Here is a 16,539-nt window from a genome sequence, read left to right on the forward strand (position 1 = left end):
GGCAACAAATGTACATATGTGCTTGACACAATGGATGTATGTATGGATTGTGATAATTGTACGAGCCCCCAATAAAATGATTTATAAAAAAAAGACAAAGAGAAAAACTATTTTAACTTCAAATACTAGGGCTGCGTGATATATTACTGTTTTTGAAAATGTAGTCTCAGTTTGAATAAACTAAATATCTCTGGGGGGAAAAAAAAAGACCCTAGACGCTATATCTTTTGATAGCTAGGCACCATCAGCTTTCTTCGCCACATTTGCTTATGCACCCATTTGTCTTCAGATCTTTAAATCTTAAACTAAAAATATTTAAGTATTTCAAAAAATTCTAAAACCAATCGATAGTTCATCTTTACTACGAAAGAGTGTACAATTCATAAGCGATAAGATTTAACATTATTTAAAAGTGCCACCCCATTTACGAGCTGATTGAAATTGATTTTGAATGCCTTTATCACCATACTTTTCTATCATAAAGAGAATTAAAATGTTTCACAACAGAAAAAAGAGGGGAAAAAGGCCTGTTACGAACACGATGCTCTTTTAAGATCTACCTATATGGGATCAAGTTGACAATACCAACTTGAAAGATTAGACAGGAACCCCAAGAGGCAATGAGTTTACATTAATGGGAGAGGAACAATTCTAAAAAGGGAGAGGGAGAATGGCTGTAGAACCTGAAGAATAGAATCAATGTCACTGAATTGTATGTGTAGGAACTTGAATTGGTATATGTTTTGCTATGTACATTCTCAACAACAATAATTTAACAATAACTACATTAAATACATTGGAGCCCTGGTGCTATACTGGTTATATGCCGGGCTGCGATCACACGGTCAGCAGTTTGAATCCACCAGCAGATCCGCAGGAGAAAGACAGTCTACTCCCCGCTAAACAGTTACAGTTTTGGAAACCCAGAAGGGGCTGAGTCAGCATTGATTAGATGGTTGAGTTATGCAATCTAGATTGTAGCCTCCTAGTGAGCATTTTAAAACTTGTCTCTCAGGTTTCATGACACATGCTCCAACCATCCTGGCATATCCTGTGATGGCTTCTTATTAAAATTGCTTTTTGATTTTTAATGAAGAAGGAATCTGCAATTAGTGATTAGAGAACTAAAAAATCTTTAGAAAAGGGAATCTTATCACAAATAGCCCATTCCCACCTATTGGTAAAGATTACGGAGTGCTTTTAATTTAGCCAAATATAAATGCTTATATAATGCTTAAATATAAATGCTTCTACCAATTATATTATTACGGTTTTGTTTAGACTAGCAGTAAGTTTGGGTTTTTCAGAAGACAACTTTACCTCTTTAAACTGATAAAGAATGTGACTTTTGGGACTACTACAAATAACTCCAATTGGTTTCTTTGCTTAATGTTCTTTTCAAATTCCATATGCATAAAACATTTCTGATAATGATTCAGTACCTATGGAGTCGGATGTAAGGATAAGTTGATGTAAAAAGCTATGCAAACAATTTAACAATTCCTCAAAAGTTTAACAGAATTACAGAACAATCCAGCAATTCCACTGCTAGGTATATATCCAAAGAATTGAAAGTAAAGACTCTCACAATAGATACCTGTATACAAATGTTCACTGCAGCATTCTTAATAATAGCCAAAAGGTAGACATAATCCAATTGTCCAGCAAAAGCCCAATAGAAAAAGAAGTGGTCTAAACAGACAGTTGACTACTACTCAGTTATAAAACAGATAAATTTAAAAACATTTGAGTGACCTAAGTCCCAAAAAGAAATTAATTGCATGAACCCACTAATACGAAAATGCTAGAATAAACAACCTCACAAAGACAGAAACCAGACAGCAATTTTAGTTAGAAGCCATCTCAGGATGTACCCAGGAAAGCTGAAGCATTTAAAAATCAATCTGTCTTGGAAGAAGTACGGCCACAGTGCTCCTTAGATGCAAGGATGCCGAGACTTCATCTTACAGAGGCTGGGAATAAAGAGGAATGAGAAGTTATTTCTTAATGGGTACAGTTTCTGTTTGGGGGAGATGAAAAAGCTTTAGAAGCTTTAACACAAAAGAAGTAAACTGCTTTGAATACCGTAACAGCCAACAATTGATAAGAATGGAAACAAAGGATTCCTTTTCACAAGGGGATAAAATTTAACAGTAATACTAATTATGGAATGAGTAAAAATTACTGTAAAATCAAAAAAGGGAGGAAACAGTGATGCCATAGTTAGGAAGCAAATTGGGAGAAACTATAATTTGAACCCACCAGTTGCTTTGCATGAGAAAGATGGAGTTGTCTGTCTCCTTCCATAAAGAAATCCTAGGGGGAATAGGAAACTGATAGCGTTGATGACTGTATAACCCCACTTGATGGGATCGAACAGCAAAATTGTATGTGAATAGATATATTGACTTGTATAAGACATGGCAAAAAAATTATTTTAAGGGGAAAAAAGGGGGGTGTTCTTGAGGGACAGAGTAGAGGAGGGAGAGGGGCTAAAGGGGAGCTGCTATAAGGAGTTCAAGAAGAAAATGTTTCAAAACTGATTGTGGTAGCAATTGTAGAATATTGCTTGATGCGATTGAACTATGGAATGTTTTATCTGTAAGACCTTCCAATAAAATGATTTTTAAAAGTCCTACATAGGCAATTAACTTAATAACAGTGGGTAGTTTAGATGGGTTATCAAGAGAGACTAGTCATTGGAGAAGGGCATCATACTTGGTAAGGTGGAAGGACAGTGAAAAAGAGGAAGGCCTTTGACAAGATGGACTGGTAATACAGAAACAGCAATAATGGGCTCAAACATAACCATCGTTGAGAATGGCGCAGGACTGGGTGGTGTTTCATTCTGTTGCACATAGGGTCACTGAGTCAGAACTGACTCATTACATCTAACAGCACTAACAGCAGCAACAACAATGAAAAAGCTGATAAATCAGCCAAATGTCAACTTGTCTGCACGATTTAACAAAAATAAATCTTGAGTTCTTTGTAAAATTTTTATCACATTATGTTATTTACTCATACTTGTAAGGGAGGAGTCACTCGGGAATGACTGACTACATGTGAAGTGCTGTGGAATAGGTTCTGACTCATAGCAACCCCATGAATACCACAAAGAAACATTGCCCCATCCTGTACTACCCTCACAATTGTAATCGCTGAGCTCACTGTTGCAGTCATCTTATCAATTCATCTCATTCAGGGTCTTCTTTTTTTCTCGGACTCTCTACCAAGCATAAGGTCTCTTTCTAGGGAATGGCCTCTCCTGATAGCAGGGCAAAAGTTGGCGAGAAAAAGTGTTGCCCATCCTCACTTCTAAGGCGCAATCTGGATGTACTTCTTGTAAGATAGACAGATGCTTATTCTTCCATGGCAATTTTCAGTATTATTTTCCAGAATCACAATTCAAATGCATCAATTTCTCATATTCCATTTTCACTATCCATATTTCATAGGCATGTGAGGTGAATGAAAATACCATGGCTTGGGTCAGGCAAACATTAGTCCTCAAAGTGACATTTTTACTCTTCAATATTTTAAAGAGGTCTTGTGCCCCAGATTTGTTCAATGCAATAAAGACATCATTCAATTTCTTGATTGCTGCTTCCAAGAGCACCGATTGTGGATCCAAGTAAAATGAAATCTTGACAAGTTCAACCTTTTCTCCACAGATAAGAACATTAAAGGGCAACCCCATATTGCATTGCCACCATAAAGTGATAGATGTGCAAACCTAATAGGTACTAGAAACAGGAAGCACCCTAGGATTGCATATGGGTGCCACCAAATATTCCGGGCAGGTACTGGGGAGGAGCCAGAGGAGAAAAGCTAGACAAATTAGTTTTTGTGTAATTGAGTAAAAATTCAAGCATGCATACCTGAAAAATTCTGGGAAGCTATAGGACTGCTTATTATACCTGTCTTGGTCAGGTGAATGTATTTCATGGGTCACATTACCTGGCCACTGACTCAAAGGGAAAAGAAAAACAAATGGGGAGATGATCTGTGCATATTTATTTCTAGACTCACCTAGAACCCTTCTGTGTACTATTTGAACAGTGGGAGAATCTGGTGCACAGAGGTTTAACATGATCCAGCATTACTTAGTATCCATCAGTTAAAAACTGAAGGGAAAAAAATATTGAGAAGGACATGGGAAACCATTCTAGTTTTCCCGAAAAAGGTTCTATCTGTGTGAGAATGATGAATTCAGAAACACTAAAATGTTGTTTTGTATATTTGGTTACAGTATATTTACACCACTATTTAGTAGTCAGATAAAAATAGCAATACTGCTGCTTGAATAATCATTACAGAAATTCTACAAATACCAAGACGAAGTTCCATTTGATTCAACATTTCCAATGTAGTTTAACAGTTTCTTTCATTTCTATAGCTAGTCATCACTTATACATTATTAAATATTAACTATCAAGTGGAGAGACAAGTTCATATTTGGCAGAATAAACAAATTTTGAGTTAACGCATTATTTTATATGTAATTAGTAATAGGAAACATGGCTGTTGATACTCTATCGTGTTAAATTTCTAGAAATTCTAACCTCTTTATTATCTTTAGAGTTCATCTCTTTTTAATTTAAGGTCTAAAATTCTTTCCTCTTGATTACCAAATAAGCCTAGCTTGTTCCTTTGTCCTCCAGTATTTCTACCCCTCTATTCTCCATACACTATTTATTAGAGTCATTGTCCTGAAATATGCATCTGATTGCCATTTGCTGCTTAATTCCATCGATGCCTTCCCACTTAGGCTAAATACAAACTGTTAAGCTTGGCACATAAAATTTTTCTTGATGTGCATCCTGTTTACCTCTCAAAACACATAACCAATCAATTCACCAACACATGCACTTAACTGCAACCACGAAAGAATAAGTTTCTCAAACTTACCATTATAATTAAGGTCTCTGCATCTTTACATATTGCTATATATATGTATATTTAAATATTGCTATTCTCTTTGCCTAGAACATTTTTTCCTCTCTTTTTGGTTAGCCAGAGCCACACATTTGTCATCCACAACTCAGCTTAAGAGGGGAAAAATCCTCATCTAGAATATTTTCTCTAATCCCACTCCGATTTAGGCATTCTATGTTCCTGTGGCACTCTGTACATGCTTTCAATCATAATATAGTATTATAAGTTTTCTTTTCTAAACTATAGTCAATCTGAGGCTAGAGACTATATCTAATTTGACTTTTGTCAGTTCCAGCACATATTATATGCATCAGTAAATGTTTGCTTGACAATAATTCAAAATGAAACTTCACTAGTTTCTTTATGAAATCTTTCCTATTCCTCAGGTTAAGAGACTCTGTCCCATCCTTTAGCGAGGAGATGGAGTGACACAATGGGTACAATGGCCTCAAGCATAACAACAATTGTGAAGAAAATGCATTCTAGGGAAGGTATTTCCTTCTGCTTAGTTGGGGCCCATTCAATAGCACCTAACAAGTGTACTTCATGAGTCCTTCCACTATAGCCCTTCTTAAATTATTTTCTTACTGTCTCTCTCCTGCAACTAGATTGTGAATTACTTGAGGGCATTGTCTACATCTTTCCTTTCAAAGGATTACCATATATACTTGAGTATAAGCTGACCTGAGTATCAGCCGAGGCACCTAATCTTACCACAAAAACTGCATAAAAAATGTGCTGAAATGTGGTGAAGAAAGCTGATGGTGCCTGGCTATCAAAAGATATAGCATCTGGGGTCTTAAAGGCTTGAAGATAAACAAGCAGCTACCCACCTGAGAAGCAACAAGGCCCACATGGAAGAAGCACACCAGCCTGTGTGATCATGAGGTGTCAATGGGATCAGGTATGAGGCATCAAAGAACAACAAAAAAAAATCCTATCATTGTGAATGAGGGGGAGTGCGGAATGGGAACCCAAAGCCCATCTGTAGGCAACTGGACATCCCCTTACAGAAGGGTCGCAGGGAGGAGAGGAGCTAGTCAGGGTGCAGGGTAGCAACGATGAAACATACAACTTTCCTCTAGTTCTTCAATGCTTCCTCCCACCCACTATCATGATCTCCAATTCTACCTTACAAATCCAGCTAGTCCAAAGGATGTACTCTGGTACAGATAGGAACTGGAAACACAGGGAATCCAAGGCAGACGAACCACTAAGGATCAGTGGTGAGAGTGGTGATACAAGGAGGGTGGAGGGAAGGTGAGGTAGAAAGGGGGAACCGATTACAAGGATCTACATATAACCCCCTCCCTGGGGGATGGACAACAGAAAAGTGGGTGAAGGGAGACGTTGGATAGTGTAAGACATGACAAAATAATAAAAATTTATAAATTATCAAGGATTTGTGAGGGAGGGGGGCGGGGAGGGAGGGGGGAAAATGAGGAGCTGATACCAAGAGCTCAAGTAGAAAGCAAATGTTTTGAGGATGATGATGGCAACAAATGTGCTTGACACAATGGATGTATATGGATTGTGTTAAGAGTTGTATGAGGGGGAGTGGGAGGGGGAGGGGGGAGCGGGGAGGGAGGGGGGAAAAATGAGCCAACACCAGGGGCTCAAGTGGAAAGCGGGTGTCGTAAGAATGATGAAGTCAACATATGTACTAAAGTGCTGGACACAGATGACGTATGTACAGATTGTGATGAATTGTATGAGCCCCTAATAAAATGATTATTTTAAAAAAAAGAGTTATATGAGCCTCCAATAAAATGATTTTTAAAAAATGTGCTGAAAAACTCGGCTTATACTCGAGTATATACAGTATGTAGCTAATAGAGCCTAGCACATAGGAGAGTAATTTAAAAAGTATTTCTACTAAGATTCTAGTTCACAAATGAACAGGTGTATTCCTAACAAAATGTGTCTAACCATGTCTCTGCAGTGGATGGCTAGAGGTTAAATTCTCAGTAATACATTTGTCTTTGGTATCCTCAGGATACCTTAAAAGCAGAGGGGTCAGTCCTAATGGTTGTGGTGACTAGTCTTTTGATTGATTGTTTTGATCCCAAAGCGTTAATCTTGATACATTTTTCTAAAAGGACACTGGGTGATCATGAGGGCTTTATTATATAGCAGTTTTAAGAAAACTGAAAATTGCCTCATTAGAGGCCAGGAAATTTTTACTCAAGATTTTAAAAAATCACAACACTATACTTGCTCATTCTTTTGAGGGTAGCAGCAGCTATCCTTTGGGGAACAGAACCCTATCCACTCTACAGCTTTGATCTTGTCCCTTCAAACTTCCTTTTGTTCCCCAAACTGAGAACAGGAAAAAAGGAACAAGATTTGAGTCTTGTGCAGATGCCAAGACTCCCACTTTGACAGGGTGTAAATTGAAGAGAACAGAATTCTTCAGGGAAGAGTTAAGAGATTTAGAAATGCTATCTTCATAAGTGTATAGACCTCCGTGGGATATGTTGAGAAATAATAGCTTTAAATATTGATATTTTTGTTAAATACCGGTTTCCATGATTTTGTACAAAGTTTTTGACTATCACATTATTTTATCAATTCATATACTGAGCAAAACAGTAAGCTAGGAAGGTATCCATTGTTTATCACTACATTTTGCCCCCAGTTTTAAGGCTTTAGGGCATATAGGTCAGTTTTCACATTTCATCGAAAAATAATAATGGCTCAAAGTTCAAAGTAATATCCATTTGACTTTTATTCTCATCTTTTATTTCCCCCAAGTTAAAAAATAAGTATGTATTATTTTTTTACCACTGTAAGTTAATTGCAATTTAGAAAAGGATAATGAGAACAGTTGCTAAACTTGAAGAATATTATCAATGTTACTGTAGAAATTGTTGAGATGGTTCTGTTTTGTTATACGTGTTTTCACCACAATAAAATAAAGGGAGAGAATACCCACCATTGTACTTAACACTGTTGGCCAGAATAAGGTTTACATCATCTAGAAAGCTGTCCCGACTCTGATACTTGTGCTTGGAGATGTTCTGTGATTAAAAGAATCAGGCACTCAGATACACATACAAAGGCACTTAATTCCAAAATGGGATTTTACATTTGATCACCCACCTTACGTATAGTCTCTAAATCCATTGGGTTGACAATCACTTTGTAATAATCTGGCACAAACTTCTTATTGACTGGGTGGTGAAATGGCCAAGACTAATAAAAAGAAAATATGAGAATGGATACCACTCTATCAAAAATTCTCAAACTTAGCTAGGGCACAAATATTCCCAAGATATTGACAGAAGTTATAGAACCCTTGCATATGTTTTTAAATCGTTTAATTAGGGCTCAAACAACTATTCTCACAATCCACACATACATCAATTGTGTAAAGCACATTTGTACATTCATTGCCCTCATCATTCTCAAAACATTTGCTCTCTACCTAAGCCCCTGGCATCAGCTCCTCATTTTTTCCCCTTCCTCCCCGTTCCCCCCTCGCTCATGAACCCTTAATAATTTATAAATTATTATTTGGTCATATCTTGCCCTGTCCGACATCTGCCTTCACCCACAGAACCCTTGCACATCAAACCACACAATCATATAAACCTTTGTATATAATTTAAGGATTTCCTCGACTCCATTAGGTCCTCTTATGCCCTAAGGTAAAAATCTCTGTATTATAATTACAATAAAAATTTCTTATTCTATAACCTCAGCCAGAAATTTTATAACATGACATATATCACATGCACACATTGGTATAAACAGTTAACATACTCTGCTGCTAACCAAAGGGTGGAGGTTAGTAAAGCTAGAGGTGCCTCAGAAGCCATGTCTGTCAATTTACTTCAAAAAACACAGTTATGGCAAATTCTATGGATATCAACTGGTACAGCAAAAGAGAAAACTCAGTTAATTTATCGGATTGTCATTTGTGAAAAAGCATCGCTAAATCAATAGTTTCTTATTAGCTGGCACCCTAAATTCTCTTTAGGGCTATTTGTTGTCACCATGAAGTAAGTATCTCTCCATAGGTACATACAGCAAAAAGATCGATTTATAAAAATTATTTATCAGTCTGAATTAACAGACTCTCTCCATCCTGGTTCCCTAACACGCATATGCATGAATGTCTCATATTCCTTTCCTTTATTGTGTACTTTCTCACAATATTTAGCACAGAGGCCACTTACATCTGGAACTGCCATCATTTTCTGGGTGACAATGTTGTCAAGAATGAAAGAAAATGCCACTTGGTCATCATCATCCAGCAAAGGGTTGATAGCTTTCTCTAAACGAGCCAATTTGTCTTCTTTCTGAAATAAAACAATGGCAGGGATTTCTCAGAGGTGTCATCACCATAAAAATTTTAAGGATAATGTAAAGTTCAGCAGCTGTCTATTGTTCTTACTCTGTGAACCTTAACATCAAATTGTCTATTTGTCTACAAAAAGTCCAGATAAATGATTACTACAAGAGAAGAATCTAAAGTGGTGGTTCTCAACCTTTCGGTTGCCCGATTCAAAACAGTAACAAAATTAGTTATGAAGTAGCAACGAAAATAATTTTATGGTTGGGGGGGTTACCACTACATGAGGAACTGTATTAAAGGGCCGTGGCAATAGGAAGGTTGAGAACCAATGATCTAAAGGGATGTCAGAAACACCTTTATGCATTCTAGGTTCTATTGTTAAAGCTGATCAAAAATATACACTTCTGGGCTTTCAAAAGCTTAATCCTTATAACATCTTCAACAATTTAGGATTATATATTACACTCAGTTTTTACTGTTAAATTACTGCTACAATTCAACACCGAGTGTTAATTACTGTTGCTTAGTGACCATTGTATAAGGGAAACTACTCCAGTAAATTAATTTCAGACACTGCTGTTGTTTAGTGCTATTGTATTGATTCCAATTCATAATGACCATATGCAAAACAGAAACACTGTCTAGTCTTGTACCATGCTTGAAATCATTGCTATTTGAGCCCATTGTGGCAATCTCTTTCAAGTTGCTCCACATCCTTGCCAATATTTAGTAGCTCCAGCTGACTGCCTAGGAAGTTATTTTCCTTGATGATTTCTAAAAAGTTAAGTACATTCTAGATCTTAGCTCTACTATTTTATAGTCATGATGCCCAAGACAAAGCTTTCCTCTATGGACCCATTTTTCCATCTTAAAAAGAAAAATATTTATTGCATGACTTCTAAGTCCTGTCCAGCCCACACATACTAAATACCTGCCACTCCCACTTTTCTTTACTATTCCTTTTTTGTATTTCCAACTTTCTCAACCTTAGGGTCCTCCACCTTCAAGTTCTACAGCCTTTCTTTCTTTCACTCTAAATGTTTTACAGGTCTTACCTCTTTGAGTTTTTCATCACAGAGATCCAGCATGGATTGAGAGATCTGAGTCAATGAATGCTTTGGACCTAAATTATACAGGAAAAATAAGAGATGGTACCTTTTTAATGCATTTACTTAAAACTACTAGCTGTCAAGTTGATTCTGACTTATAATTATTCTATTTGTGTCAGAATAGAACTTTGCTCCAGAGGGTTCCCTGCCACCACCCCTTAAAAATTTGCGTCATAAACTTTATTTCCCAATGCAGAACATAGGCATTCCACCCTCAAACAGAACCATATCCTGCCCTGGGAAGATTCCAAAGTCTTTCCTTTAATCTCAAGGGATGCCCCCCATACAAACAAACAAACAAACCCCCAAACTCAATGTCATTGAGTTGATATTAACACTCATAGTGACCCTGTAGCACAGAGCCCCTGTGGGTTTCTTTACAGGAGTAGAAAGCACCATCTTTCTCCCAAGGAGAGAGGCTGGGGATTTCAACTGCTAACCTTGCAAATCATAACCCAACACATAACCACAATGATGCCAAGGATCCCCAATCTCAAAGAAGGAGAGAGAAAGGCAAATGCCTTTTTGGACTGGGAAGACTTTGTAGGTCTCCATCTTACTTGTCCTCCCACTCTAAACAGAGTATAGCAGCTCTCCACTCTAATTCCTCTCTCCAGGGAGTTTTTAGTGGGTGAATTTTAGGAAGATGATAACCTGGTTTTTCTACTCAGGTAACTCCCAATGGACTTCAACTGCCAACTTTTCAGGAAGCATTATATGGGGACTCTACATTTACTTAATCACCTAATATGTGCTGGGCACCAGCTTAACTGCTAGTTTAGATAGAAACCAATCTTATCTCCATTTCTTAGTGCCTAATATATAGCATTAAAAAATTTTACTTATGTGCATGCAAAACCTATATATGGGTCATGAAGTAGTTGTGCAAAGAGAACAAAGGAATACTGTGTGGTTTAAAATCAGGAAAGGTATATGTCGGGGTATATTCCATCCTCATACTTCAACAAGACCAGTAAGTAACATCATGAGAAGGTTGAAGTTGTCAAGGATTTTGTCTTGTTTGAATCCACAATCAATGCTAATAGAAGCAGCTAATTGATATCAAACACCACACCACATTGCATTGGGTAAATCTGCTGTGCAAAACTTCTTTAAAGTATTGAAAAGAAAGGATGTTACTTTAATGACTAAGGTGCTCCTGACCCAAACCATGGATATGGATGTGAAAGTTGGACATTGAATAAGGAAGACCAAAGAAGAATTGATAAATTTGAATTATGGTGCTGGTGAAGAATATGGAAAATATCATGGGCTGGTAAAAGAACCAACAAGATCTGTCTTCGGAGAAGTACAGCCAGAATGCTCCTTAGAGGCAAGTGAGACTTTTGTTTTAAAGTAACCAAAAAAGGCTGGATAACTACTGAAAAGTGCATTAAGCGGGCCCTGACCATTTAAGAAACTGCATTAAAGAAAGATTTAAAAAATATATAATATAAAATCAGATTTAGTAACCAAAAGTTGTAAAAAATTGTAAAGCTGATTTTGTATATCAAGTGTTAATAGTAGTATTTTTTCAATTAATTTACCTTTAAGAGTATGTTAGACATGGAAGGACCTGGAAACCATGATGCTGAGTGAAGTCAATCACAAAAGGGCAAATATTGTATGAGTTTACTTTAAGGAGAAACACCAATTAAACAAATCTTAGGGACCAAATCCTGAACAAAAGAGGAGAAGGTTACCTACTGGCACTTACAAGAGCCATCGTGATGGAGGAGACCCCACATTTTCTGGGGTCACTCCTCCAAAAGACCATTCACTTGAGGCTACATAACATTGACATAAGACTGGGGCAAATCAGTGGGCCTTCCACAGGAATGGAAGGATAACCTTGTGGGGAAATCAAGCCAAGACCGAGGGACAGGAACATCTACATTTCGGAGGAGAAACTGATAGTTCTGTTGGTTGAGTACGGTGAGTTTTGGGGGAAGAAGTAACCTCATATCAGGAAGGGGTGCTAAACATTGATTACAGGGAACCTAAGGGGATAATGGTACAGATTTTATGATCCTGGGTAGACACTACAAATATGTTTCTAGCCAACCTTCAATGAAGTATGACATAGACTAAACACCAAGATGATCTTGGACATTGACCTTGCAGCCAGGATGGCATAAGCCAGGAGCTACACCAGAAGGACTTAATATAAAGGCCCAGCAGAATGAATTGACCCCTGCCCTCAAATGTGCCTGAACCCTTGGACTAAAGACAGGAGTACTCAGATGTGAGGAGAAGCACATAGTGGCCACCCTAGACCTGCGAAGTGGTGGTTATTGGACCTTGGGGGGTGGGAATACCCAGTTTGGTGGGAGTCCAACAGAAAGGGACCAATAATCACCATATATTTAGTACCTCGATGCCTCCCTTGTAGCAACATCACAAATTTTGATCTGTTGAGCAGGGATTTGAACTTGGAAGAATTGATACAGGAAGATTCCCCTCCCCTCCCCCCACCCCCTGGCATGAATCCCCATGCTTAGGGTGAACAGAACTCAATCAAATGGGAGATTGAACTGTGTGGAGCAAGAAATCATTGGTTAGGGATCAGGTATCAGGCATCAAAGAACAAAAAAATCAAATCATTGTGAATGAGGGGGAGTGCAGACTGGGGACCAAAGACTCATCTGTAGGCAACAGGAGATCCCCTTAAAGAAGGGTCGCGGGGAGGATACGAGCCAGTCAGGGTGCAATGTAGCAACAAAGAAATATATAACTTTCCTCTAGTCAAGGGTCCTCAAACTATGGCCCGTGGGCCACATGCAGCCTGCTGAGGACATTTATCCAGCCCGCTGGGTGTTTTTGCCCCATTTCATTTTTTACTTCAAAATAAGATATGCAGTGTGCATAGGTATTTGTTCATAGTTTTTTTTTAAAACTATAGTCTGGCCCTCCAACGGGTCTGAGGGACAGTGAACTGGTCCCGTTTTTTTTTTTTTTACTGGGCCCCTGTTTAAAAAGTTTGAGGATCCCTGCTCTAGTTCCTAAATGCTTCCCACCCCCAACTATCATGATCCCAATTCTACCTTACAAATCTGGCTAAACCAGAGGATGTACACTGGTAGAGATGGGAACAGGAAACACAGGGAATCCAGGACAGCTGATCCCTTCAGGACCAGTGCTGAGAGTGGTGATACCAGGGGAACCAATTCCAAGGCTCTCCCCGCGACTCTTCTTTAAGGGGATGTCCTGTTGCCTACAGATGAGTCTTTGGTCCCCAATCTGCACCCTCCCTCATTCACAATGATTTGATTTTTTGTTCTTTGATGCCTGATACCTGATAACCTCCTCCCTGGGGGATGGACAAAAGAACAGTGGGTGAAGGGAGACGTCGAAAAGTGTTAAATATGACAAAATAATAATTTTTAAATTATTAAGAGTCATGAGGGAAGGGTGAACAGGGAGGGAGGGGGGAAATGAGGAGATGATACTAAGGGCTCAAGCAGAAAGCAAATGTTTTGAGAATATTGATGGCAACAGATGTACAAATGTGCTCGACACAATGGATGTATGTATGTGGATTGTGATCAGAGTTGTACGAGCCCCCCAATAAAATGATTTTTAAAAAAAAGAACTCATGGGTTGTGGTCCATGGTGGAACTGTACTGGCATAGACTCCTCATAACCAGTGTCTAGAATGATGTATTATTAAAAAAATTGATGAGGTTACAAGTGCAACCACCTTATACCCTAGGGGGATGATTGACAATGCTATACTTTACTGTTTATATGGGTTTTTGTTTTCTTGCCTTTAGGTTGGTTGTACTGTGTTTTGTCTTTTGTTCTCTGCTCGTTAGTTTGTTGCTGTTCGTGGGGTAGTTGGCCTTATGGGATTTTGAATTTGCCATAATATAAGCACTAAAGTATACCTGAGCCATGCACATCCCAGGGACAAGCAGATGGATTCTGGGCCCCCACTTAACTCTAACCCCAATCCAAAAACAGCTAGTTCTGATAACGTGGCCCTGCTCGATACTCACCCTCATGTAATGATCACTGAAGATAAGGGTGCTACAGCAAAGTGTGGTGAAGAAAGCAGATGGCACCCGTCTTTCAATCGGAATAGTGTCTGGGGTCTTAAAGGCTTGTATTCAAACAAGCAGCCATTTAAGCGAGGAGTCAACTAAGTCCACATGGAAGGAGCACATCGGCTTGTGTGATCCAAAGACGGCAATAACGAAATTCAAATATGACAAAGGGAAAAGTATCAGAGTCCAAATTACGAATACCCAATTTGTAGAATGCTATAGAGGCCAAAGGGAGCCCAAAACCCATCTGCAGAGTATTTAGTCAGATTAAGTCTCTGGCAGATCCCCTCTAGCTACAGCCAAGGGTACTGAACAACTTTACCATCAGATAAAAGATCATTGTAATCATGATTACACTGGATTGAACTGGATACTTGGTCAGTTCACCTCCATTTGGACCCAACCTGAAATTATTCTAGGTGCAAGTATTTCTTGCTTGCTCAATTACAAAAATTTCCTCCTTGGCCTTAAAAGAACTAAATGATTAAACCTTACCTGTTTATTAGCAAGGAGCCTGCCAAAGAGGAAAGGATCACTGAATGTTAGCTTTAGTATTTCAATGATTCTAAGATAATGGGACATTTTCTCACATTTCAACAACTCTAAAATCGAAATGTGTTTCTCAGTGACCTGGTACACCTCAGTTTTAATGGTACTTAAAATAATAAAGCATATTAGTAATAAAAAAAAGAGTATGCTAGATTTGATTATCTCTTCATGATTATTTAAATAGCCCTATCTGTTTATAAAATGGCTGCTATAATAATAATGGAGATTACTTTACACAGGATATATCGACTTAAAGGCTGCTGGAATGATTTGTCAGGTAATCAAGTCACTAACTATGGAAGATAAGAAGTATCTGAAATGCTTTCTCACAAAAAATCATCAAAAAAAAATCATCATCCATGGAAACTATTAAAAAAAGGAATATTCTCAAAAACTTTTTTATGGAATTGAATCATACCGGTAGTTTTTTTTTTAATAGGAACAAATTCCCGATGTTGAAATTGAAAGAGTACTGCTAAAATGGAATTAATAATTTTTTTGTTTTAAAAATCTTGTACATAAAATAGCAATAATGATACTGCATTTCATCTCACTTGCCACAAAATACTATTTTATAAACCCTAAAAGTAAAACTCTGTTTGGTTCAAGTAACATAATCTATCTTTTGTATAATTCATATTTGAGATGGCTTTCAATGTTCTTCCCAGAAATAATTATGCTTACCCCCTTGTGATTATAGCACTAAACTCACTTATTTTAAGTTGTATTTAAAAAAATAGTCTGCATCATAGGTTCCCAAACTTATTTGGCATACTGACCCCATTTCAGAAAAAAAAATTACTCAGTGTCCCCGACAATTTAAAACTTTTGTGCGATAGCCCTTTAATCCAGGATAAAGTATAGGCATCTGATTTTGAAACTCCCCTACATTGTTCCAGCGCCTAGTAGTCTACATGAACCACATCCTCATCTACCCAGAGACCAGAACTAGATGGACCTTGCTAGAATAGGAAGAAAATGTGGAGCAGAATCTCAAATTCTTAAGAACAAAAACAAACAAAAAAAGCAAACTAACTGGACTGGTTGAGACTGGAGAGCTCCCCAGACTGTTTCCCTGACCTAGTCTTCAAACCAACAACAAACAAAACAAAGCCCATGAACTGAAACAAACCCAAGGTCACCTTATAGTAAAATAACAAATTGGCTCAAACAAATCAAAAACAAAAACAACAAATACCCATAAAAACACTGCTCCCAGTATAGCTCTGACAAAACATACAACATTCCTCTAGTGCTTTATTATTTCTTTCGCCACCACTATCCCACAGTTCTACCTTACAAACCTGGCTAGACCTGAGTCTGTACACTGATACAGATAAGCTTTCAACACACAGAATCCAGGAGAGATAAACATCCCAGGAACAGTGATGGGAGTAGCCACACCAAGAGGGTAGGGGGGAAAGGGGGAGAAAGGGAAACGAATTGCAAGGATGGACCATGTAACCCCACCCCACAGAATAGAATGTGGGTGAAGGGAGACAGCAGATGGTGTAAGATATGAAAACAATAATAATTTATAATTTATCAAAGGTTCATGAGGGTAGGAGAGAGAGAAAAGAGAAGAGCTGATACCAAG

General features: G+C 38.0%; 1 protein-coding gene across 7 annotated transcripts in view; it reads right to left on the reverse strand.

Annotated features, from left to right (window-relative positions):
* TAF1 (TATA-box binding protein associated factor 1) overlaps positions 1 to 16,539 on the reverse strand; it is a 110,624-nt gene that overhangs the window by 27,358 nt on the left and 66,727 nt on the right. For all 7 annotated transcript variants that reach the window (XM_045297007.1, XM_045297009.1, XM_004716661.3 and 4 more), the window contains 4 exons: positions 10,294 to 10,361; positions 9,120 to 9,242; positions 8,041 to 8,133; positions 7,874 to 7,958 (listed from right to left, as the gene is read on the reverse strand). In XM_045297007.1, coding sequence (XP_045152942.1) covers positions 7,874 to 7,958; positions 8,041 to 8,133; positions 9,120 to 9,242; positions 10,294 to 10,361 — 369 coding nt within the window. The remainder of the gene's footprint in view (positions 1 to 7,873; positions 7,959 to 8,040; positions 8,134 to 9,119; positions 9,243 to 10,293; positions 10,362 to 16,539) is intronic.

This window comes from Echinops telfairi, unplaced genomic scaffold (assembly GCF_000313985.2).
Source record: "Echinops telfairi isolate 266 unplaced genomic scaffold, ASM31398v2 ScPeMD7_7415;HRSCAF=8453, whole genome shotgun sequence".
In the NCBI taxonomy this organism is placed as follows: domain Eukaryota; kingdom Metazoa; phylum Chordata; class Mammalia; order Afrosoricida; family Tenrecidae; genus Echinops; species Echinops telfairi.